Source organism: Ruditapes philippinarum, unplaced genomic scaffold, assembly GCF_026571515.1.
Source record: "Ruditapes philippinarum isolate M1 unplaced genomic scaffold, ASM2657151v2 ctg6741_1_1_1_1, whole genome shotgun sequence".
NCBI classification, from domain to species: Eukaryota; Metazoa; Mollusca; class Bivalvia; order Venerida; family Veneridae; genus Ruditapes; species Ruditapes philippinarum.
In genome coordinates, this window is record NW_026854819.1 from 1 (window position 1) to 27,855 (window position 27,855).

The 27,855-nt window shown below is 32.5% G+C and overlaps 2 protein-coding genes across 21 annotated transcripts in view; both read left to right on the plus strand.

Annotated features, from left to right (window-relative positions):
* Positions 1-626: 626 nt before the first annotated feature.
* On the plus strand, positions 627-4,246 carry LOC132741169 (uncharacterized; the record flags this gene model as incomplete). Its single annotated transcript, XM_060729283.1, has 3 exons — positions 627-752; positions 2,293-3,069; positions 4,181-4,246. Coding segments are annotated over 3 exons (969 nt in total), but the record flags the coding sequence as incomplete, so codon positions are not given.
* Positions 4,247-4,769: 523 nt separating this feature from the next.
* The window catches only part of LOC132741163 (inactive protein tyrosine kinase pTKL-like), a 40,201-nt gene continuing 17,115 nt past the window's right edge, over positions 4,770-27,855 (plus strand). For 10 of the 20 annotated variants that reach the window (XM_060729259.1, XM_060729261.1, XM_060729262.1 and 7 more), the window contains exons 1-5: positions 4,770-4,946; positions 5,736-5,813; positions 6,397-6,408; positions 8,933-9,031; positions 22,182-22,280. In XM_060729259.1, coding sequence (XP_060585242.1) covers positions 4,787-4,946; positions 5,736-5,813; positions 6,397-6,408; positions 8,933-9,031; positions 22,182-22,280 — 448 coding nt within the window. In that variant the 5' untranslated portion in view covers positions 4,770-4,786. The remainder of the gene's footprint in view (positions 4,947-5,735; positions 5,814-6,396; positions 6,409-8,932; positions 9,032-22,181; positions 22,281-27,855) is intronic. The other 10 variants (XM_060729269.1, XM_060729275.1, XM_060729273.1 and 7 more) reach the window with 4 other exon arrangements.

The window sequence follows — 27,855 nt, forward strand, 5'->3', positions numbered from 1 at the left end:
AAAAGGATTGAATTATTAAAATAAAATAATGAAATTTGAGTTGTCAATAGTATAGAGCCTGAACAGGCTTGGCTCAGTACTGATGACCAAGGGTAGTCACTTTTTATTCCAGCAGAACAAGGGTTAAGGTCATTGATAACATTTAATGTGGGGAAGTGTCATTTCAGCTGAAATGAATTAAAATACATTTTTTTCTGAATAATTGGCTTTGAATTTAAGGTATTTACATTTATAGTTTGTATAGAATGACATAAACACAGGATTATGGGAAATATCAAATTTGCTTGCTGTCATTATGCATGTCAGTTGTAAGGTTAGGCTTATTAGTTAATATGAATTTTTTAGTTTAATTGTGATGGAAAGTATATACTTATGAAAAAATACTTTTGAATCTGTTCCGGAACAAACCTGAGTACTAAGCAATTTTGTTTGTTGCTTAGAAATGGTTTCTCTATTGAGATTAGATTTATTACAAAGTCTTACCTAAGTATGAATTTAAAGTATTGTTGTTAAAAGGTTATTGTTCTACTGAGGGTAGCTCTGACAAGATTACTTATTAAATTTTCATTCTATAATCTTTTATTTTCAAATTTGTATAAAATTTTATATATACAAAATTGTTACAGGATGTTGGATCACCCGAAAAGTTTCACGTAGAATTACACTTTAGTCCGGGGGCGTATACAAGCAGTGACAAGAATGTTGTGAACCCAGCCGGCTCTGGTTATAGGACTTCATTCTTGGTGAGACAGGTGTGTGCGGTATATATAGTTAACATTATTTAAGCCGAGTCATGACAAAACCAACATAGGATCCATTTTGTTTGCTTACAAACCCTATTACAAGTAGAGAAACTGATAGCGAACAGTATGGATCCTGACCAGACTGCGCGGATGCACTATGTTGGCCTTGTCATGGCACGGCTCATTTAACAGAGTGACATCTTAAGACTGTTGTTACATTGTTTTCATGTTTGATTTATCATAGTTTAAAGTGTGTTTTTTTAGCTCACCTGAGCTTGCTCAGGGTGAGCTTTTAGGATCGTTGAATGTCCGTCGTCCATCCACACTTGTTAGTTAACACTCTAGCGGTCACATTTTTGGCTTGATCATCATCAAACTATGTCAGGATGCTTTTCTAGTTGATAGTTAAAAACTAGGTCACAGGAGCTAAAAATAAAAAAATCTTGTTAACACTCTAGCGGTCACATTTTTGCCTCAATCATCATGATATCAAACTTGGTCAGGATGCTTATCTAGTTGATAGCTTGGATGGGTCAGGTGAGCGATCTAGGGCCATCATGGCCCTCTTGTTTAAACAACTTATGCAGGAATTTAGTCGCTAACCATATGTGACACAAGAATTTTAGAATATTAACTTGTTTTAAGCAATAGTTTTATATTAACAGTTATGAAGTTCACAGTTAGGTGTTCAAGACCTCTATGTGGGTGTTTTGTTTGTGAGTGTGTGTACATTTTTGTGTGTGTTTGTTTATGTTTTAGTTTGTGTTTGTTAATTATGGTATTGTTTTGAAATATTTTTTTATTTTTCATAAGATATTAGCATCTTCTATCTACTTTTTAGTGGATTTATATAATCGTTATTTTATGATCCATGATGTTGTTTTTCAATAAATATGTTAGTTTGTTCTTTCGTCACACTTTAACTTTAATTTCTAATGGCATTATCACTTATTGACTGATAACTTGAATATTTGGTTTGATTGTACCACCAATGGACACATACCTTTGTATAGGATTTCAGGTCAGTTAAGAGTAGACTTATTCTAAACTACATAGTAAGGTCATGTATTTTCCTTTGCCAAAGCAACTCCTTGGAGCATAGATGTAACCAATATTCACTTTGCATCAAAAAAGTATGTGCTAAATGACACATCAGTAATAATGCATTTGTTAGATGGAAACAAAAATGTTTCTTGATAAAAATTTAGCAGCTGCTGACCTTATGGATAAATTACCATAAACATTATATATATATTGTTTTTTTTTTTCAATTTTAATACGTTTTGGGGGAATTTTTTTACAGTGAGATCTATAACTAAAAATTATTGAAATATTACATTTAAGAAACGTTATCTATCCAGCTATCCTATAGATAGTAGACAATACAAACTTATAACTGGCACCTTAAAGATTATCTCCACAATGAATGTCTGTTATCTGACCTTTACAATATCACTAAAAAATCAACCAATGACTAAGCATCATTATAGATGCTAAACTGACTTAAAAAATTTATCTTAATTTTGATTTTTTGATTTTTTTTTCAAAGGGTAAAAAGGCCCACGAGAGTGGAAAAATGAAAGATGGAGATGAGCAAGGGAAAGCTGAATTGATACAGGAAACAATAACTGAAGAGAGTTATACAGAAGAATCCATTGTCCTAGATAACATGGAGATAGAAAAACCTGGTGAAGAAAAAGCTATGGAGATTGATCAAGATGGTGTGGGAAGTAAGACATCTGAAGCAGGTCCTGAATCAGAGAAGAAGAAAGAAGACACCGTATTGAATGTGCCAAAGATAACCTTGCAAGTCAATAATAAAGATGTGGAATTCGGTTCAGCAAATGATGTTCCAGCTGTAATAGCTAAAGATATAAAGGAAATAGAACATGATGCTGTGAGAGAGATACAAGAATCCCCAGTTGAAGACTTAGTGATGAAGAAAGGTAGGAAAGAAAGTGATGGAGACCAGTTTGAAAGTGTTGGCTCCCAGTGTAACATTGAAGACATAAATAAAGTTGGTAACAAGATAGAATCAACTACTGATGAAAAGGTTAAAGATGACACTGTTAAAGTAGATAGTGGAAAGTCTGACACTGGCGTAAAGGCTAAAAAGAAATTTGATGTTTCAGCTGCAATACAAGAGGTAGAAGATAAAGACCTTCTGGTGTTAGAGAAACCACCTGTCAAGAAAGAGAGGAAAGAAAAGAAGGACATTGATGCTTCTAGTCATGATGAAGTGCTGTTTGATGATGAATTTGCAGAGAAGGTATCTGATGATGAACATTCAAAGACCATCACAAGTACTTCAGATCTTTTAAATGAGGTAAGCTTGCCTATACATTAGCAAATAAAGTAACTGTTGAGATAAATTCAGTCAAAAGAGAGAAAACAACATATGTTTTAAGACAGAAATTGACATATCTGTGGGTGTGTTGTTTTTTCACCAGTATTTGAGACTGTGTTTAAAAATTAAAGGTTCATTATGCCTCAGAAATGCTATCATTTTAATTTCTCAAAAACTTTATTTTTGGTATCATGTTACAGTTTCCAAAAACATACTCATTTGCTAGAAACACAAACTATCTTTTGCATCTTTGGTTCTGTTGGCAATTGCTATAATTAAAGTTAATTAGTATTTTGTATGGAACACATAATACTACATTATTTACATTTTGCTTTCTTTATGACATAATTGCAAATTCAGTGCCACTTTCTTCCACTGTTAAACATGTAACATACTCTAAATTTGTTATTAAAACATTATTGAAAATGTTTACCTTTTCTAAAGAATTTTATAAATATGGATTTCTTAGGCATAATGTGCCTTTTAGAGATTATCATCTGATTGTGGATTAATAAGTAATGTAATCGAGCTTAAATTAATATGTTTAAACCAAGTATTGTATACGTAAATGGCTTAATAAAGGAAATAGAAAATGTTATTTATATTATATGAACTTATTTCCTTGGAAAACAAATCATTTTATTACTCATATTGTATATGGAATATTAAGAGGATATTTTTTCGTTTGAGTGAAATATGGAATATATTTTCACGAAACATGATAAAATGCCTCATATTTCACGAGCCTGAATTTAGCGCTGCATTGTGACGTCACGTAAACAACTCTTTAAACGTCTGTACAGCGTTAATGACTGAATTAAAGATATTGGTGTTCGGATTTATTTTCTTAGTTAGACCATTTTCTATCATTCTAGAAAGTTATCGAATCAAAATTCAACAAAAAGTTGTTATTTATTTATCAGATTTTGTAAACAAAATGGCGAAAGAAGTCCTCTAAAATAAATATGAGTTTTGACTCCGCCCACTTTCATATTTATATTTCATATTTATTTTTAAAAAATATGAAATATATTTGACTGATATAGCACAATATTTCATGTGTAAAATTAAATAAATATATATATTACAGTCAGGGAAAGAAGTACCACAGCCTAAGTCACCTGACCCTGACATACCAGAATGGGATTGGGGATGATACGCGTCAAAATCAGAAAAGGATTTCTATAGTTATTTGTTAATTTTATATTATATGATCGAAAGTTTCAAACAACATATGCAATGTTCATATGAATGAAATGATAATATGCTTCAAGTTGTTAAAGCTTCATATCTGATAAGAAATAAAATATAATAGCTTGTATGGAAGAAATACAAATGTATGTTGCATTGCTCATTGTTAAAACCCAAATTAAGAATAGCAGCATTAAAATTTTTAATTCTAGAACATTTTAATTCTTTAATAAACATTTAAGAAGTAACTTAAAAGGGATTGTTTTGTAAAGTGGTCTGATGATCATGTTATTCCACAGTCCTAACAGTTGGTTAGAAAAAATAGGCATTGAACCTGTAGGTCATAACAACAAAGTTACATGACTTAACTGGTGGCCTGTACGGGGGAGGTTGCGTGGTGACAAACATGTTTAAGAAATTACTCTAGGTATGTTTAATAAATTTAGATGTTAATTAAATACTTTTGATGTTAAAATCATTCTGTATAATATTGTTTGTATAATAGATGGTGGGATCATCAAGTAGCACCCTGAAATCAGCAAAGAGCGAGTCGTCGGAGGATGTAATTGCTAAACCTAAGGAGCGAACTAGGAGTGAAAATTCTGTGTCCGATCCTATCCAGATTAATGCTCCCGTGACTAGTAAGCCAAGAGAAAGAACTGGTAGTAAGTGTACCATTAAATAATTAATCTTGTGTAGTCAAGCACTCATTTCATGTACTTGTACATAGATTGTCTAAATACAAATGAAAAAATTTGTTAAGTGTCTAAATACAAATATGAAATTTCTTTTGTTATGAAATCCTTTCTGTTGTATAATGGGATATGTCTCTAGTCATGTGGGTTTAACTCAGTGAAGACTTGTCTCGTTGATAGGATTTGATAGAATGCTTTGTATATTCAATGGTGTTACGGTGATAACTGGTCATCGACCATTCAGATAATAGTACACTTTTTATGGTCATTTGCACTGTACTTCTGCTCTGGCATGTATAGAAATTATCAGTTCCTTGTGAAAATGAAGGCAACTAGTTTTGGTAAACTGCTTGACAGCCTGCCCAGGAATGATGCAGTGGCTGAACCATGAGCATGCTCTGGTGGCTTACTGCTGTGATCATAGTGAAATGTTAACTACCAACACCATCACCCCGTGAATCATGGGTTCGAGCCCTAATTAGGTCACGACCATGTTTTTTTCATGTGACACCATGGTTCCAGGAAGTGGACTTGACAGTGATTAATATAATTTGCAAGAACTTGTTTTGCAATTGAGATTATATGTTTAAACCTACACCATCACCACCATGACAAATTTTGATTTCTTGAAAATGCCATATAAAAGTCACTAATACAAGTGAATCTATTGGTTAAATACATTGAATAATAAGTGATGAAGAAAGCAAAATATCACTACATAAGATAAGCCTTATCTCACATGTATATTGTATGTCGCAGGTTTTGAGAGCACAAAAAGTTACGATGAGAAGAGAAGCCGAAGTCTTGAGGATAACGAAAATAAGGAGGCGTGTTTAGGTAATAATTTCATTCTTATTTTCATACGCTATTTAGATGGCTTTTGCTTTGGCTTTAAGAGCCAGTTTTATGAAATATGTTGATACTGCATAATAAGTGAATTTTTTTTTTCATTTAAAACAAAGTTTTATATGTCAGTATGTTCTATGTGCATACATGTACCTAACTAATAGATTCTTAAGTTGCTATGGGAACAGTAGTTAACAATGAAAGTATTTTTGATGTTTCTTTTGCGTGGATGGAAATTCTTCTCCCACTAATGGCAAAATGAACAATAAGATAACTACATTACCCTTTATTCTGAAGGTTCCTATCTCCAATAGAGACAAAACCATTCACCATTTTCAGTGAAAATTTCAAAATAAACGTTGACAGAATAGCAAACAGTGCAGACTATTATCAGACAGTAAAGATGTGTCGGCTGATCTTGATCTGTACTGGTTGTACGGCAGTGGTCACATCACATGGGTAGATTCAGTTACTGCCCAGTATTCATTAGTTAAGATATCCATGACAACAAAAATCACAATAAATGTGTAAATAGATTATATACTTATACTTTTTTTACATATTCTGTTTTCAGTGCTGTTGCAAGGTTTTTATGTATAATTTATCAATTTTTGCGTAATCACGATTTAACAGATCAATATGTATTTTACTTTGGATATAGATTCTCTGGATCTCGGCAAATGTGGATTTTTTCAAATGTAATCTCGAGGTACAAAGAAACTTTTACAGCTACAATTTTAGGAATATATTTAAAATCAGTACAACACTTTTATCACGTTGTGGTGAATGGTTAAGTGCAACATGAAGCTTTATTGGTAAAAGTTGTACCCCTGGATTAGACGAGAGAAAACACCACATTTGCCGAGTTCCCGATAACATCTATTGTAACTAAAACTTTACACTTCTCCCCTAACACTGCTGTGTTACTGTGGTCACAGATTTATTTACTTGTCTTCTCATCCAAAACCACCTATAGTAATGTAATATAACTTGTCCGCCAGAAACTTAGAAAAAAATTTAAAGTGGTATTATGCCCATCTAAGTGTAAATGTTCAGTATATAGGTTAAAGTCAAAATAACTTTACATTTTGGTATAACTGTATTCAATTTTATATTTTACAATGCAAGCAAATCAGTATTTCTGCGTGGCCCATGGTAATTTTTACAAAAGTCGTTTGGAACGTATAATTTTTATAAAGAGAAGGGAAGTCTTTTAATAAGTTAAGTAGTTTTCATGTGTTTAGAAAATTTTAATTGTTAATTATTGGTCAATCACTATAATAATGGTGGATCTCTTGAAATATATTACTAATTCAACTCAGCTTCAAAGCAAAAAAAAGAGCATTTTGTCACTTTAACAATATTAATCCATATAAATTGAAAAATCCTCTAATATAAAGCATATGACATTATCATCTAAGTTAAGTTCTTTTGTCAACAGTTGTACTTTTTCATCCTCCTTTGGACAAATCTAGAATGATTTTATTGCCTAGAAATTTATACATGTATTTATTTCCAAAATGTATCAAAATTTACAGTTTAGTTGTTTTGGTGACTCAAGAATACCCAGTTTTACATAAATTTTCTACTTAAAGTTCACCTTACCATGCATGCAACTTTCTGCTGGATAATGAGTTTAAATGTGTTTTAGAAGCAAATTTGTATTTAAAGACACAATCCTCTATATGGCCACATTCTCTTTGTTATTTAGCTGTGCAACTTTTTTGCACAAAATTACATGACAAAAAAGACCACCAAATTTTTTGTTAGATGCATAGATGTGCAGCCAAATCAAAATCAGAGCTCTTACCCTCTCAGCCATGATGACCTCTTGGGACCAATTACAAATAAAATTACATTACCGCCTCCGTGGTCGAGGGGTTAGAGTCGATGAGTTACCTCTCTGGCGTGGGTTCGATCCCCGGGAGATGCTTTGGTAGTTTAGCGCGGAGGAAGGTAGTCTAGTACTGGTGTAACTCTCCAGGAACGATGGTTAGGAAACTACCTGCCTATATGACTGAAATACTGTTGGAAAAAGGCATAAAATGAAACAAATCAACAAACACACAAATAAAATTAGGTAGTTTTGAAATGATTCACTGGTAATCACAGTTTTACTTGAAACTATTTGAGCCACGCCATGACAAAACCAACATAATGGGTTTGCGACCAGCATGGATCCAGTCTAGCCTGCGCATCCGCGCAGTCTAATCAGGATCCATGCTGTTCGCTATCAGTTTCTCTACTTGTAATAGAGTCTGTAAGTGAACAGCATGGATCCTGATCAGACTGCGCAGATGCACAGGCTGGTCTGGATCCATGCTGGTCGCAAACCCATTATGTTGGTTTTGTCGTGACGCGGCTCATTTGTCAATTTCCTGATGTTGTATAGCATTCTAACATCGTCAGGTACCCACAGTTGATTAACATGATAAATGTTAATGGTTCTGCTGTGGGTATCCTACAATGAGGATACTGTAACTATAGTTCAACTTTGAAGTCTGTTATGTCACAACCTGTTTGCATTTTTGTTTTAACATTAGAAGAAACAGTTATATAACCAGCAAAATTTTATTTTTAGGTGACATTATGCCCTTTTGTTTCACTGTCAAGTTGAGTTGAATTGGTAATATATTTTAAAAGATTGACTATTAAAATGATGATAGATGAACAATTGATAAAGAAAAATGTTTATGATACAATACATAGTCTAAATTATAAAAAGACTACCCCCACTCTTTATAAGAATTTCACATTTCGGATACATTTTAAAGGATATTTATAGACATTTCCATCAGTCATCTGGATTACTGATTATTTTTTCATAGTAAAATCTAAAATTGAACACAATTAAGACTAAATGTCAAGTTACTCGTATTTTAATTTTTACCTGTTCACCGACCACTTGCCAATGGGTCATGATGGGCATAATGTCACTGTAAGGGAACTTTGTAAGTGAAACGGTAAGGAAATTTTATGAGTAAATAGGTAATTAAATCTTAAAAGTTTTTAAGCTAATGAGATCTTATAAGTAATATGATAGTACAGCTTAAGTAAAATGGTATGGAATTTTTTTTTGGAGTAAAATAGTGGTGAAACAAAATTTTCAGGCGGCAACCGGAACTACAGGAAGGTGCAATCGTTACCATTCCGGAACTCATTGACTGACGTGTACTCGATGGGTCAATGGGACTTTCCAGAAAAATTAAGTTTGTATTTCACATATGTTAGAAAACTCGATCACAGTTATAGGACGTCTGTCTAGCACCCTTGTTTTTATGTTTTTAAACCTGAAAATGCCCCCGCCATGTTCATTTGCGGAAAGGCATACATGTTTTATTTGTTGTAATGTACATATATATTTATATGTATACATGTATTTGTTTAGTATATGCACGAGCGTGTGTTTAGTATATTTTTACCTAATTTTATCAATTTCTTGACATTTGTTGTAAATTTAAGATTTGATAAATCATTGCATTGATTTATAAACCTTTAAAGTGACATTATGCCCATCCAGGTATAAATCTGGTCCATTCAAAGGTATATGGTAGGTGCACAGGTCAATGTCAAAAAAGTTTAAGATTTTACCATAATTATGTCTAGTCCATGTGGAAAATCAGTAATCCAGGTGACACACAGATATAATTCTATAAATATGCCTCAGAACGAATCTCTAGCCTTCATTTGATGAAAGAAAAGTTGGGCACATTTCATATTTTAGGCAATTTCTATATTTTATCCTAAATTTTTTCATTATCAGTTATTGGTTGATGACCATTATAATATTCAATGTTTTTAAATAGACAACTATAAATTCAGCTAAACTCATCCACAAATAAATGAGCATAATGTCTCTGTATCCAGCTAGCTGAGACTTAAGGTAACCACTATAGAACCAGGTCAGTGAGCACATCCCTGCTGGCTGACCAGCCTCTATATAACTGGTGGTAGCTCAACTTTAACATTTTGATATTTGAAATCCCCTAAACATTAAATGGACCATTCCAAAGTCAAAGCAGGTCAAATCCATTACAGAAACAGAAGGCTATGCATTAATTCATATAATTCTGCTTGATGTATATTGTATGTATGATATTTAGAGGAGTTTTCCCCCTTCAGGTAGAGAGGATAAACAGTCTCTTTTTGCTTCCTTGATTATAATGTTAGATTCACACTAAACATCCAGCTTTGATCTGTTATATCTTAATCTTGATACATGGTTTGATATGCCCAAATTTAACATAGCGGGGGCATTCATTTTTGTTCTGCATATTTATATTAACCCTAGATTTTGCATATTCAGTTATAAATACTAGCATTTTTGTACGCTTATAAAAAGCTGCTATTTCAAGGTACTCTTTTTTTTTCCATAAATTTGATTTAAATAGATGTTTTTTAAGTTCAAGTGAGCTGTTAACATAGGTCAATGATCCTGAGTGTCCTGAGTGATCTTTGGTTAAAATCTGGGTCACAATATCAATTCAAAGTAAATTTCAAATTATTTCAAAAATAGGTTTCTTTTGTTTTAAGAAGAAGGCCATTAAAACAGTAAATCAAATTTGGGATGCCGTTTCAGGTTACGACTTGATATTACTAAATTGAATTTGGTAATATTTACTTCATTTACTTCATTGATATGTAGGTTAAATTCACGTATTGTTTGAACCTGTCAATTCCAAACTGATTATACGGTCAATGCACAGAATATATTAATATTCGATAAATGTTCGGTAAATTCCGTGAAAGGTACGCAGTAAGATGTGATTAAATTCATCTAGTTTCTATGTATAAGTTACACTGACAGTTATAGCGCAATAGGGTAAACCACGGGTATATTTTATATGAATGTTCAACGTGTTGTAAGATCAAGACAAAATATGTCCAGTTTTTTTCTTATTCATATTAATTAATTTTTTCAACATTTTTGAAGTTTATATGGTTGTTCTGTTTTTAATATGTTTTGCAAATTTTTGTTAATACTTTTGTATGTTACATTGTTTAAGAATTGATACTGAAAATTCATTTTGATTTAAATCAATAAATGAAATTTCAGTGCCGTAAAATACAATACAAAATGTGACAATTCAGTCTTTCTTAGTTGTTTCATATCCGTGTAGAAAGTTTTGCAAGCACTTGACCATTTTCATTAAAATGTACTTAAAAATAAAGACAGAATAAGTATTAAAAGAATACCAAAGGAAGAGATCGAACCTCGGACCTCTCATGCATCTGGCGATCACTTAACCGACTGCCCTATTGAGGATGTTATGAAAACCTTCATTAAGGTAGTGGCAGTTTTCCAAATGTTAGTTATATACTCCATATTAATTCTTCTCGTAAAATAAACGGACAAACCTGAAGTGGGATCGAATATTTAAATGAGTGCTATAATGTATTCATGATTGACAGGTCAATAAAATCAGACTATACAAGTTTTCATGCTTATGGCACACAGCATTTTATGAATTTGTGTCTCATTTATAGTTTTGACAAAATTAATTTTTAGTAACCTTGGGTAACAACAAAGTCACATGATCACAGTCATGCAAGTGCATGCAATCCTTATAAAAGTCACTGTTCTGATTAGATTTTCAAAAAAAAATTGTTTAAATCCAGAGAAGTTAGTCACCCAAAAGTATAGACCCTGGTGACACTGCATGGATGTGCAGGCTTAATTGCCTGGCTTTTCAATACTAGAGGGCAAGGGCTAATCACTTTGGCTCCAGTAGGGTAAATTAAATAAGAGTTAAAATCCTATAAATTATACATATATATGGACACTAAAAAAATGAATTGCTTCTTATATTTATTTTATTTCTCATTATTAGTCACTATGTAGTTTAAATTATCATTTTGCCATGCAAAAAGTCATGGTCTTCTAATTGAAATAAGTAAAGTATTTCTTTATAATGTAAATTACATTTATTAAAGGGCAATTTAACTCCATCATATATGATGTGAGGTCAAAAATACCAGACTATCAATTGTGTACAGTGTTTGCCTATTATTTCATATAAACAATGTATCCATATATTTCTTTACTATACTAGAACTAAATAGAAATGTTGAAACTTATTAAATCTTGCACATCACTTTGGCTTCCATGTTTTCAATTCATACACTTTTGTATATCCTTTTAGTTCTTGATTTGCTGTTAAAAGAAAAACAGAGAAGACACTATTTTTATGCCCCCGCCATGTAATGGCCGGGGCATATAGTGTTACCCTGTTCCGTCCTTCCGTCATTCTGTCATTCCGTCATCATCAGTTTCCGTTCATTATCTTAGTAACGGTTGCACATATTCAACTCAAATTTGACATATGGATATGTCATGAGAAAATACAGGTCAAGTTCGAATTTGGTCATGGTTCGATGATTTTTGGCAGAGTTATGCCCCTTTTACTTTGAAAATAATATGAAATTTTCAGTTTCTGTTCATTATCTCCCCAACAGTACAACACATTCAACTCAAATTTGACATATGGATATGTCATGAGAAAATACAGGTCAAGTTCGAATTTGCTCATGGTTTGATGATTTTGGCAGAGTTATGCCCCTTTTACTTTGAAAATAATATGAAATTTTCAGTTTCCATTCATTATCTCCCCAACGGTACAACACATTCAACTCAAATTTGACATATGGATATGTCATGAGAAAATACATGTCAAGTTTGAATTTGCTCATGGTTTAACGATTTTTGGCAGAGTTATGCCCCTTTTACTTTGAAAATAATATGAAATTTTCAGTTTCCGTTCATTATCTCCCCAACGGTACAACACATTCAACTCAAATTTGACATATGGATATGTCATGAGAAAATACAGGTCAAGTTCGAAATTGGTCATGGTTCAACGATTTTTGGCAGAGTTATGCCCCTTTTTCTTTGAAAATAATATGAAATTTTCAGTTTCCATTCATTATCTCCCCAACGGTACAACACATTCAACTCATATTTGACATATGGATATGTCATGAGAAAATACATGTCAAGTTTGAATTTGCTCATGGTTTGATGATTTTTGGCAGAGTTATGCCCCTTTTACTTTGAAAATAATATGAAATTTTCAGTTTCTGTTTATTATCTCCCCAACGGTACAACACATTCAACTCAAATTTGACATATGGATATGTCATGAGAAAATACAGGTCAAGTTTGAATTTGGTCATGGTTCAACAATTTTTGGCAGAGTTATGCCCCTTTTACTTTGAAAATAATATGAAATTTTCAGTTTCCGTTCATTATCTCCCCAACGGTACAACACATTCAACTCAAATTTGACATATGGATATGTCATGAGAAAATACATGTCAAGTTTGAATTTGGTCATGGTTCGATGATTTTTGGCAGAGTTGTGCTCCTTTTACTTTGAAAATAATATGAAATTTTCAGTTTCTGTTTATTATCTCCCCAACAGTACAACACATTCAACTCAAATTTGAAATATGGATATTTTTTTGGAATGCCAAGGTCAAGTTCGAATTTGGTCATGGTTCAATAATTTTTGGCAGAGTAATGCCATTTTCACTTTAAAAAAAATATGAAATTTACAGTTTCTGTTCATTATCTACCCAACAGTGTTACATATTCAACTCAAATTTGACATATGGATATGTCAAAGGAATAGGCAGGTCAAGTTCGGATTTGGTCATGGTTCGATGATTTTTTGGCAGAGTTATGTCCCATTCACTTTGAAAGTAATATAGATACATCTTAGGAATAGGCAGTTTAAGTTTGAATTTGGTCGTGGTTCAATGATTTTGGACAAACTTATCTTTCTTGAATATTGGAAAAAATTTTGAACTTTCAGTTTCAGCACTCATACTTTTGTGGAAATGTATGTAGTCATTATTTTGGCTACAAATATGAAATATACTATTTTCAAAAGGATAAGACTGAATAATTTCAGTGCCTTGAACATTGTATGAAAATGGTTTGTGTTAACATTGAAAAGTTTTAAGGGCTTTGAACTTAAAATGAAAAAAATAATTTGTGCAAACAAATTTGGAACTAAATATAATAACATCTGAAATTTTGGCTGCATGCGGGGGCATCCGTGGCATGATGACACATTTCTAGTTTTTGTTGAATTATAAAGTTCTTTTTGACTATTTTATATGCCTGTAATAGAATAATATTTGCTTCAAGTTTTATTGATTAAAAACTTTAAAAAATTGCTCACAAAACATGCAATTTTAATGGCTTTTTTCTGCTATCTTCTGCATGCTCAACATTCTGTTGTTTAGCATTGACTTTAGATACTGAAAACCAGCTTATGTTAGTACATGTAACATCATAATAATACAAGTATTTATTATGTAGAAGATGTTGAAGGAGTGTTTATTCAATACTGAATTTATATAACTAGTTGAATAAGTTGATAATTAGTCTGCTTGAATATAATATTCAATTTATCACATACCCAAAAAGGTACTGTTTACAGTAAGAAAATCATGTTTTTTCATTGACGCACTTTTTGTGTAAGGCTTATATAAGTGTGCTTTCTAAGCTTTGTTTGTTTAATGCAAAAGACTTTGTGTTGCAAAGTTATCACTCTAGTGTATCCACTCCTGTTCTGTAGCGTTTGTGATAGATACAATATATTATGTAAGTTTTCTTATGATAATACTGTGAAATTCACATATCTTGATAGATTTGACAGTATTTCACACTTTGTATTAATTATTCCAGTCTTAACATCACAATAATGTGTATCAACTTTATATCATATGCCTGTCTTAACAACATATACATGTAAGTAACCTTGTGCGCTATATAGAGGATATTGAACAAGTTAAAAAAATTCAGTAATGAACCTACATGAATATAACATTCTATTTATCACATACCCAAAATTATAACTGTTTACAGCAAAAAAAAAACTTTCTCATTGATGCAGCTAAAGTGTATTATGCTAACATTTATTGGGTCTTAACACTTTGTATGACACAAATGACGTTGCATCAACATATATGCACGCCTGTGGAGTATTCTCATTTTTTATGGAGTCGCAAATAACTTGGAAATTTCCATATATATTTTTATTCCCAAGTAACTCTATACCTTTTATATTATTTTGAGTTTACATCTTATGTAAATTATACATGTATATTCTGAGTTATAACAATAAATTAATGTTATAACAGTTGTCTAAGTAATCAGTTAAATGTAAGAATTACTAAAGAAAGGCATTAGGTTTTGAAATTGACTTTCCTTGTTTAATTTGTTGTATACATGTACAGTGATGATTTTCCTGAAGTGCAGTGTTGTCAAGGAATGTTAAATATTATTTCTCACTAAGTTACAGATTACAGAATATTATAATTTGTCACTTTCTGACATGTAACATGTTTGTCACTATTTAGTCACAGGTAATAGAATATTATTATTTGTCACATATTGACTTGGGAAATATGTTATTATTTCTCAATTAGTGACAGATAACTTGTTATTATTTCTCAATAAGTGACAGATAACATGTTATTATTTCTCAATTATTGATTGATACCTTGTTATTATTTCTCAGTTAGTGACAGATAACAATGCTATTTATAATTATACCCCCGAAACAAAATTTGCGGGGGTATATAGGAGTCACCCAGTGGTCCGTTGCATTTTCCTTGCCCCGAGCATTACTTGAAGACTAATGGTTGGAATTTAATACCACTTCATACAATGGTCAAGCACATTGAGAGGAAGTGCAGTGCACAAGAACCATAACTCCATCTTGACAAATTACAGAGTTATTGCCCTTTGACCCTTTTCCTTGTCCGGCGCATAACTTGCATAGTATAGGTTGAAATTCAAAACACCTTCATAAAATGGTCAAGCACAATAAGAGGAAGTGCAGTGCACAAGAACCGTTACTCTGTCCAGGGTAATTATACAGTTATTGCCCTTTGTTTCTTTTTCATTGTTCTTTTCTTGTCCAGAGCATAACTTGTTGGAGTTCAATACAATTTCATTCAATGGTCAAGTATATTGAGAGGAAGTGCAGTGCACAGAAACCATAACTCTTTCTTGACATATTAAGAGTTTTTGCCCTTTGTTACTTTTTATTGTCCAGTGCATATCTTGAACATTAATGGTTGGAATTCAATAAAACTTCATTCAATGGTCAAGGGCAGTGAGATGAAGTGCAGTGCACAAGAACCTAAACTCTATTTGGACTAATTACAGTTATTGCCCTTTGTTACTTTTTTTTGTACAGTGCATAACTTGAACACTAGTTGTTGGAATTAAATACAACTTCATACAGTGTTCAAGCACAATGAGAGGAAGTGCAGTATACAATAACCATAACTCCATCTTCAGTATTTGTAGAGTTATTGCCCTTTGTTCCTTTTCCCTGCCCAGTGCATAACTTAAAAACTATTGTTTAGAATTTAATGCAACTTCATACAATGGTGAAGCACAATGAGAGGAAGTGCAGTGCTCAAGAAGCATAACTCTTTCTAGATTTATTACAGAGTAATTCAATAAAACTTTATCAATGGTCAACCACATTAAAAGGAAATGTAATATCGTGGGCTTAGCGCAAAACGGTTGTAACTCACTTTTTCCCACAAAATAACATTTTTAACATTTTCAATGTATTTTGTGGTTATGCATACCCTCAGTAAGTATTTTAAATAGATTCTGAAAATAAACAAGTTAAATCAATATTTGTCAAAAGGTTGTATCTCAAATTGCTTTTAATTTTCAGCGCAAAATGGTTGTATCTCAAGTTACAACCTTTTTGCGCTGAAAATTCTGATAGTGCAATGGAAGTAAAATAGTATCCTGTTTGTCTTATTTGAATCATAACATGAAAAGAAGGATAAAAAGACAGTAGAAAAGATTTTTTGTTTTGATATATCTAAATAAACCTTAAATATTGGTAAAAACCCAACTAAATTGTGATTTTATATTATCACATATTATCTTCATGAAATATATTTAAATGTATATTACACTATAGTTCAATCTCATAAATTAATTCCAATAAATGAAAAAGATCCACTGCCACAATCAGTAATTGTTTGATATCAAGTAAATGAAATAACTTTCAAATATTGAAGGACAAATGTCCATATTTCCCCAACACCCACTCCCCCCCCCCCCAACTACCCCAATAACACATACAGTTTACAAAATGACAAGGTGGAAAAGATTAAGCCCTTTATGGATCGAAAATTAGAGCCACACTTATTTTTACAGAGCAGACAAACGTTTCCATATTTTGAAAATTAATGCAAGTACATGTAGATCTAATTCAGAATATCTTCAGTTTATGCTAATAGTAGCAAAACTGATATTGTTGCAGGCACAAAGTCTGTTCATGGAAGGTATGTCAAGGCCACCTAGCTCAGACCCATAAGGCTTCAGAAATGCTTTTATTTTTATTTCTCAAGAGCTTCTGAATTTTAGTGTTCTTATCAAGAAAGTTACTCATGGCAAATTACCTGAACAATCTTTTTCATCTTTTGCAATTGTGAAAGAAGTACAGTTACAGTGAATAAGTATTCTTTGTGGAAGTCAATACTGCCAGTGCTTTGATTACATTCTGCTACTTTTATTTTCTTCATGCTACAAGCATCTTACATTCTCAAAAACCATATTATTATGAATGGTTTAGAAAACTACTATACCGTAGTATATCATAAAAGTATAATTAAAGATAAAAGAACAGAAGGGGATATGGGACCAAATTGAAGGGAGGGAGGTGGGGGGTGTAATGGACAAAGTGGCAGGAACCAAGACCATTGTTAAAATCCCCAAACAAACCATTGAAGGAAAGACACCGTAGAATGACACTGTCTTGAAACATGAAAATAGAAAAAACATAGCTTAAGAGTTTATATTATGAAGCCTTTTAAAAGCTTCTTTCCACATACAATGTAGAATTTGCCTAAAAGAAGTCCATATAAAACTCTACATGTATATCACAAATTCAGGGTAAGACCAAATTTGAAGAGAACCATGTTTGAATATTATTAACATCCAGTTTTAATTCCGGAATTAGTTTGTTATGACAATCTATGAAGTCTTTAACCCTTGACATGTTGGAATAGAAAATGATCAGTTCTTGTTACAAGTATAGATCCAGGCCAGCCTGAAAACCTGTGCACACAGTTCAGGTTCTGTACTGTGGACAGCTCAGTTTTAGTACAGGTATATTGATTGATTGATTGATTTGATTGACTTTTCCAAATACAAAACAGGGCACATCTATTACAGACATTCAGCAGTTTATTTTTACATAAGCAAATTGTTCACTAACAGACAGACAGGGTATGTTTTTTTCCAACAATATTGACCATGCACTTCATTTGACCCTATAGCCAGTAAATTCGGTAAACTTTTGATCTACTTTTAAATCTTTATGGATGTTTATTGTAATGTCGCTTTTCATTGGATAATCGTGATGTTTATCTTTTTTTTTTACATGGCTGCTGTTGATTCATGAAGAAATCTTACTTTTGACTATAAAACATGATGCTTGCTGTATTATAAATTCATTATAAAGATTGTTGACAGGTTATATGACCGTATATAAACGGCTGTTTGCAATATAACCCTCGCCTAGCGGCACGGATCATATTTACAAAAAGCAGTTAATACAGGGCCATATAACCTGTCAATAATCTAATAATTTTGATTCATAAAAACATCTTACTTTTTCTCTAAAAAATAATGCTTCAGCTTGCTGTATTATAAATTGGTTATAAAGATTGCTGACAGGTAATATGGCCGTATGTAAATGGCTGTTTGCAATATAACCCTCGCCTAGTGGCTCGGGTTATATTTACAAACAACTGTTTATACAGGGCCATAATAACCTGTCAACAGTCTTTATAACTAATCATATAACCAGTTGTTAAATGGTCTTAATTAAGGATCCCTCTTAGCGCAAGCAGTAAGACATTGCTTCATGACATTATAGACATTATAAACTCGTAGGTTCCAATCCTGGTTCAGCCACTTTATTTCTTTTAATTTTAAAATAGCCCTTCTCTAAAAACTTGTGCAAATCTTTTTTTTGTGTGTATACTATTTGTGTACTTTTTTATTTAAACTACATCTGTAGCATGTATGTGCTTAAGCATATACGTTTGCATAATGTCACCAAGAAAACCATTGAAAAATATGCGTTCTAGAGAAAAACTTGCGATTGTCCAACTTCCCTATGTCTGAGTACTTACAAAAACATCTTGATAAAACAAAAGGAAACACCTCACTACTTAAAAGTTATCCTAAAAGTAGATATATTAAAACAATTTCAAATTAATTCAATTCTTGCAATAACTAAGTAAAAAAACAAAAACACAAGAAGTGTGACTCAAACTAGAGACCTTCAGATCAGTAGCCTGGCATCTATACAAATACATGTATATCTCACCTTACTGACATGTGAAGATAACAAATATATCAATATATTCGTTTGATACATTTAGTGTTTATTCAATGACCTTATTGAAAGTTAATGAAGATCAAGGACAATATTGTTGGACAATATTACCAAACCAAAATATGCCCAGAAGTAAAAGAAATTTTTTTTTTGGATATAGAATGTATAACTTCTGCAAATTTAATGTGAACTGGTCAGTGGGCTAAGGTAATTTAAAGGTATTTTAAGATTTTATGAACTTCCTAGAAGAATAAAGTACATGTAATTGATTTTATAACTGAAATTGAAAGGTATGACAAGTAGAAATTGATTTATCAGCACCCATCAATTTTAAGCTGAGGTCTCACTTACAGCCGGCAGAGCCCCCGTAAGTTACCGGGATGATCCGGGACAATCCGGGGTGAAATAAATGTTGCGGTCACACTAACCCCGGCAGCACTATGGTAATTCCCAACTAACCAACCAGGATGCGCTCCGGACCATCCAGGCAGAGCCCAGGTGAAGCTACGGTTCTTGCTGTTGCTTCCCCAGTCATTCCCGGATGATGCCGGAAGAGCCCAGGACAATCCAGACAGAGCCCCGGTAGATTGAAAACGCGCGAAAATGATAACATTTGTAACAGAAATTCAGTAATGTAATTCGAGATGATTTTCTGAAAAATCCTTATGCAAGACTGGATAGAAGGGAAATGGGAAGGTTTTTAATACAAACAAGTGCAATCATCTTTAATTGTCGTGATTCTTTTGAAATGAACTGGGCTTTGCTGGGGCTCTACCTGGATCAACCGTAGCTCCATTGTCATCCTCCGGGGCTCTGCCCGCATCCTCCGGGGCTCTACTGTAGCACTACTGGCTATATCATACCCCGGATCATCCCCTGCATTCACCGGGGCTCTGTCAGCATGCCACGGGGCTCTACTGTAGCTCTACTGGCTATATCATACCCCGGATCATCCCCGGTTTGAGCCGGCGGAGCTACGGTGCTTCCCCGGTGTAACCCCTGTCGTTCCCGGCAGAGCTAAGGATGAAGCCGGCAAAGCTTTCCTACCCGGATCATCCTGGACCACCCCGGTGATATTAAATATTTTATTCCATCCGGGGTCGAATGCTGGATGTTCCTGGATCATCCCAGACGTTGCCAGCAGAGTTACGTATGTACCCCCGTTGTTCCCAGTAGAGCCTTGGTCATTCGCAGATCACCCCTGACGTCTAACGGGGCTCTGCCGGGATGTCAGTGAGACTGTAGCTTTAAGTCAAGACACATTATGAGGACCTTGTATTCACAGTTGTTATGGTGTCTCTGTCATATTTCCAAACAAAAATTTTTCAAATGTTTCAGCTTAACCTCTAAACCTGCTAATGGTGCCACACATTCTTTCATGCAACCAGTAAAGATCAAGGCCAGCATAATTATCCTTTAAAACATTTTGAAATCTAAAAGATTTTGAATGATTTTGCTAAAATTGAAGTCCATAATTTTATAATATCAATTGGGGTAAGGATTAAATGCCCAGCAACTGAAAGGGTGGCTAAACCTTACTTTTAATTTTGAAATACATGTACATTTGTCTAAGATAGCATTTATACCATTCTATAGAATAGCATTTATAACTAACCATAGCTTATCCCTTAATATATTTTTAAATAAAGTGGTATAGGCTATATTATTCTCTATTGAGGACATTCATTCTCTTCAAACTTATCACTGATTATTCTTACTTTCATTATTTTTATCATTCAAAACATGACTTGTACTTATTTTATAATCTTATTTTATCATGAATACATATATTTTATGTGATTTAGAAGTAATTTTTTATTTTATCCAATTATTAAATCCTATAAAAAAGATATGAGTTTGAGATACTTCCATTTTGCACAAAGAAAATAATTAAATTTTCTCAAAATTTGTGCGGAAAACAGTTGTAACTTGAGATACTACCCTTTTGCACAAAAAAATATGTAACAAATTATCAAAATTTTATTTGTAAAACGGTTGTAACTTGAACTTATTCAAATATCTTTTTTTAAAGATAATTTGCTTCTTTTTTATTATTTTGTTTCTAATTCCTTCACTAAAATGTATATATTTTCCTAAAATAAAAGATTTTTATTCATTAACAAAAGTTTTAAAAAGTTTTTTCATGCTCCTGTAAAATTTGCTTAAATTGAGTTACAACCGTTTTGCGCTAAGCCCGCGATATACAAGAACCAAAACTATCTTTTATTGCCCACAACCATAACTCCATTTCAATTCTTTTACAAGGTATTCTGTTACTAATTCATTTTTTACTTCCTAATTTCCGAAGCAGTCTTGCGGGGGTATTAATCACATTTAGTGATAGTTCTAGCTTGATTTTGTTATTTAGTGGTTCTAATATTAGCATAACAAAAAGTTATAATTTGTTATTAAGTGGATGTAAAATATTTCTAAACTTGTATGATTGGTTGGTATTGTAGAGGTATTGTAAAGTAGACGTAATTCTGAATGTTTTCAGAACTATGCAGTGTTATTTTCCTTCATTATTTTCTTTGTTTACTTAATTAAAAGTTAAAGTTAATTAAGATCCACACCGCTGTGTCAGTTCAAATATATTTTTTTATGTCAGTACATACCACATCATATTCACCTGTTAAAAAGTCTATATGTGTATATTAATACATGCCTGATGTAAATTTTCTTATATCAATGAATAATTTGTTATTTTGGCCTATAGATATATATGAATATTTCTTTTTGCCAGCATTGAGAATAGGCGCAGCTCATGCTATGTTATGTACATGTATAAATAAGTAGTTTTCACAATAGATTAGATATGCTGTGAGTGATATAGAAATATATTTCACTTATATATACACTATACATTGTACTTTCATCTGTTCTATCAATAAGCATAACTTGTACTTAAAGGTTTTTATAACACATATTTAGTTATATGTTAAATGTGTTACTGTTTTTATTTCAGCAATGCTGGAGAAACATTATTGTACTATACATCTACCAATCAAAGACAGCCACCACTCATTCTCTAGTCTTCTATACCTCAATCCAGAGGCATTCAAAGGTCAGTATTTAATGCCAGTATTTTTTCTTTCACTTTGCACATACATGTAGATAGATCTTGTTTTAATTAATTCTTGAATAAAAAACAGTATATGCAGCCAGTTTTGAACAATCTTAAATGAAAAACAACCCCAAGAGAAATTCATTGAACTGAGGGTTATTTACTTCGGTATTAAGTTGTTAACAAGAATTGATGTATCTGAAATGTATCATAAATTCTGGAAAAAGATTAGCATAACAAGAAACAGAAGTACATAAATGGTGTATAGATTCAGTATGATTAATTCTGTTGAAAGGAGATAAGGAAACCTTTTAGACTATGCAATCACTTTCGAATGCTAAAAGCAATGATGACTTGCCAGAACTCGAGGCGTAAGACAGCTGATAAAAGTTAGTCCATCCAGACTCTATACAGTAAATATCGGCTGCTGCCACAATAAAAAGAGTTCTAAACATGGGTAGATTCTGTCACAGCCCTCAGTTACGGGTTAAAATAGAACAAAAATGTCAGACTTAAGTCACCAGTCTCCTGTATGAACTATCTTTTTTTTCTATATCAATTTTAGGATTTTCATATTAAAGTAGCATACCTCAAGATTTTTTGTTTAATTTTTATGAAGACTAAACAATTGTGGAGACACACTTTTGTACATAATTATATGTTAATTTATTCATTATTAAGCATTTACAAAATTAAATTGATAATAGGACATACCGAGCTTGGGTGTTTTTTTTACATATTCAAGGTTAAGGTCATAGCTCAAGGTTAAAGGTTAGAACCAGGTTTGTTACTTTTTGTCAGGTTTCGTACCTTTGAACCATTTGACGGATATTTCTTATACTTAAGTCAAATATTTACCATTTGACGGATATTTCTTATACTTAAGTCAAATATTTATCTCACTGAGATTACATGTTTCGGACAAATTTCATGAAAGGGCTTTTTCCCCCCATCAAATCTATTCTTTTTGTTTTCTTAAACAAATTTGTATTGGAGCATAAATTATCCTGCCATAAACAATGCAATGCTATCATTTTTAATCAAAATATCATATTTATTACAGCAAAATGTTTTCTTGTGACTTACAATTTAAAATTTTATATTAAATGGCCACAGTGATCTTAAGAAACAGACTGCACAGAACTGTTTAAGGTGAAGGTAGAATTTGAACTGGTACCAATGGTCATTAGGTATTAACATTAACTTGATATTTTTACAAATTTATCATGGTTTCCTACTCTCTTTTGTAGATTATAATGATTCCTCATCTTTTATACCATATTTTATTTAATGTCCGATTTTTTTCTAAGTGTTGAATCACTAGATTGGAGAAAACTCTGCTTAGAATTGTTTTTATTGCTGTACAATATAAAACTTTTTTTTCTTCCTTCCATGCTGTTGTATGGTGATGATGTTCTGCACAATTGATGCACAATTGATGCACAATTAATGCATAATTAATGCATAATGATTATTTAGTATTTTGTAATGCTGTGAATCAGTCTAAACTGTAACTGTGTATAATATTGTAAGATCATTAGTGTATAGTCGCCTTAGTGCAGTAACAGGTTAAATCCTTAATATAATTAAATTGGAGTTAACCCGTTTTTGCATTAAGGTAATGATTAGATAATGTAGTATTTTATATGTCAAATCAGCATTATGAAATTTTGCCTTAACATTGGCTACTTTTCATTTTCACTTCCCCTCAACGCTGTGGGTTCGAATCCCGACAGGCCAACTTTGGATTCTTTCATGTGAGGAAGCTATCCAGCTAGCCAGTGGTTCTACTCGGGTGCCCGTTCGTGCCTGAATAATGCACGGAAGGGCACCTGAGGTCTTCCTCCACCAGTAAAGCTGGAACATCGCCAAATGACATATACTGTGTCGGTGTGACGTAAAACCCAAACAAACAAACTTTTCATTTAAAAAAAACTAAAAAAAAAAATCAAGCTAAGTCATTTTGTTTCAAAAAACTGAATTATTCAAAACCCTAAACAGTGTCAAGAAAATGTCTAAGAATCATTATAAAGCACTTTATTAAAATTTACACAAATTATGGGATGCTCTTTTTTTTTTCACTAAAGAAAATTATAATTTATAAACTTTTTTTTTATGAAGGAAAATAAACGAAGTTGAGAACAAAATGACTTATTTTCCATCTTATCACAAAATTATTGAAAGAATCAGCAGTGTGACTGGGAAGGATAAGAAAGAAAAAATATAGAATTTGTCATGTATTTAATATGCATCCAAAAATCGTTACCAAAAAGGGTTTAATTAAATCTTAGGTTAAATTTTATGCTCTTTGCACATACTTAACCTTAACCTGCCGGAAGGCCAGTACTTTATGTATACTGTGAGTGAATTTTGGCCATATTGTGTAGGCACAGAGAATGTCTGTGAGTGAAACTAGTATACTCCTTGTACTTGGGGCCAATTGAGGGTTTGTTTGCCAAAATTTGTCTAAGTAATATACACTGTAAATTCACTAAATTTCGTAGGCATGACATTTTTCGTGGATTTGTCACAAAGAACAATTTTATTGGTTTTTAAATGTGTGGACTGCGTTATAATTTATCCAATAGGTTAAATGTAAAAGATGTGATGCAAAATAATCTTACAGAAGACAAAATGAAATTTTGTTGGGTCTTGAATTTGTGGATTGACCTGTCCACGAAAACCATGAAAATTAGTTCCCATGAATAATAATGATTTGTGGTATATTGCATTTTGTCCTCCACCAGAAATTACTTGTTCTTTTCCATTGTAATTGTGTTCTTTTAATCATTAAAATTGCTTATATAGGAGTTTTCAAACCAGTTTTCATTGGCAAGTATTTAATAAGCACTAAAACTTTATAATTATAACCAAATAGGGTTCAACAATCTTGGATTAAACTTTACTATCTTTGCACAATTGTTTAGTTAGTTATTTGAGCAGCGCTATGACAAAACCAACATAATGCATTTGCCACCAGCATGGATCCAGACCAGCCTGTGCAACCCCGCAGACTGAACAGGATCCATGCTGTTCACTATCTGTTTCTCTACTTGTTATAGCGATTGTAAGCGAACAGCATGGATCCTGATCAGACTGCGCGGATGCGCAGGCTGGTCTAGATCCATGCTGGTTGCAAAAGCATTATATTGGTTTTATCATTGCACGGCTCATTTGTATTAAATAGTGGAAGATTATATTCTGTAATATTTTCAAACATATATAATTAGATATTCTACGTTATCCTATTTATTGAAACACTCCTGTGTTAAAGGGACTCCACTGAGGTTTATTCTTTTGAAAATAATTTGAACAGAAATATCTTGTTGAAAATTATAAATTGTGTACCTTTTGATGTAGGTCTACACCAATAACTTTTGTACAAAATATCAGTAATCATTTTTATTGTGCAAAATTTAAAAATGAATCGTGTTTCAACACTTTTAATTTAATCAACTCTGGCTATGAATCAAAACACCGATTTTAGAACTAATTCTGATCGTATAATTCTTATAATCTGTTGCTTATATTTCTGTTTAAAGTGTCCCACTTGATTATTTAGATGTTATGATTTTTATAGACTTTCATTTTGACCTCAGTGACGCTCCTTTAACTGCAATGTAGCCATATAGAGTTACATTGTCTGACTTGTTCTTGAAACATTACATAAACAATTTTACTCTAATACTTTAGTTCATTTTATTTCCAAGTAATAATAATCATTTTTACACTTCTGTTTAGCAATCAATAAAAAAAACTTGACCTTCAAGGTCAAATGTTTGAACTTTGATTGTTTTTTTGCTATAATTGGCTATAACTTTGTTGTTTATGAATGAATTGATAGATCCCTACTCTGACCTTTTATTTGAATATCAATAGATTTAACCACAAGCATTGACATGTGCTCTTTTGTTAACAAATAGGTTGTCGTGAAATTGATATTGTATCCACTAATCTGATAATAAGAACTAGATAGGTCATGGATCTATGCATTGTCTTCATGGTTACTTATTAGACCAGGCTTTCAAGTAGACAATATTGATTATAACCTTCACTCATCAGTGACCTTGACCTTGAAGGTCAAATTACATTGTATTGTAATTTCACAGTTTTTTTGCTATAACTGGCTATAACTTTGTAATTGATGAATGAATAAATGTCTTTATATTTGTGCACAATAATCCTTGACATTAATAGATTAAAGCAGTGAATTTTGCTGCAAATTTGATGGTAACTTTAATGTTATCTATTTATCGATTTGATTTATACTTGGACAAAAGAACACTTAATATGACAAAACCTGTATGTAATGAATAATTCAAATATGACCTTGACCTTTATTTAACCTTAAACTGTCAAAGTTTTATAATTGAAATGTGTTTAAATTTTCATAACTTTGTAAATTTATTTACTGATTTGTTTTATACTTGGACTAAACACTTATGACATTTATAATGACAAAACCTTGACAAATTGACTGTTAGGGTCAAATTATTCAAATAAACACATACCGGTATTTGACAAATTGACATGATGATTAATTAAGATGAGACCTTCACCTTTCTTTGACCTTGATCAAGGTCAAATATGAAATTTTAATTTTATTTGTTTAAAAAAATGCTTTGGAGCCCTTTTGGGTTGAAAGATCATGGTCACTTAGACCTTGAAGGTCAAAATGGTTTTCGGGACAATATTGCATACAACATTTGACATGCTGTCAAGGAGGGCAAGCAATTGTTTTACAAACATTTCTTTTTGAGCATATGGTTAAAGTGAGAGTTTTCATTGGGGTGAGCAGTAAAAGGCCATTTTAGCTATTTTGTTTACTGGAGCTGTTGAGAATGATTTGTGTTAAAATTCAGACTGATGTAGTGTAGAAATTAACTTCTAGAAAATTATTGATTAAATAATAAAGAATAGAATGAATATTTAAAAAAGATCAAAATTTTAATGTTGAATTTATTGATTGCTAAACAATGTGACATTTTTAGGGCAATTTATGCTGTCATCTCCCTCAATGCACCATCTGCCTTACTGTACCAGTCTTTCTCTGTGACACATCTGCCTCATTGCACCATAAGTCTGAGTGCAAATCTGCCTTATAGTGCACCATAAGCCTGAGTGCACTGTCTGCCTTAGTGTGCTGTAAGCCTAAATGCACCAACTGCTTTAGTGAACTGTGAGCCTGAGTGCATTGTCTGTCTGAGTGCACTGTCTGTCTGAGTGTACTGTAAGCCTAAATGCACCAACTGCTTAAGTGGACTGTAAGCCTGAGTGCATTGTCAACCTTAGTGCACTAATACATTGCCATAGTGTACCAACTGCCTGAATTCACCAACAGCCTTAGTGCACCATAAGCCTGAGTGCATTGTCAACCTTAGTACACTGTCTGCCTGAATTCACCAACAGCCTTAGTGCACCATAAGCCTGAGTGCATTGTCAACCTTAGTACACTGTCTGCCTGAATTCACCAACAGCCTTAGTGCACCATAAGCCTGAGTGCATTGTCAACCTTAGTACACTGTCTGCCTGAAGTCACCAACAGCCTTAGTGCACCATAAGCCTGAGTGCATTG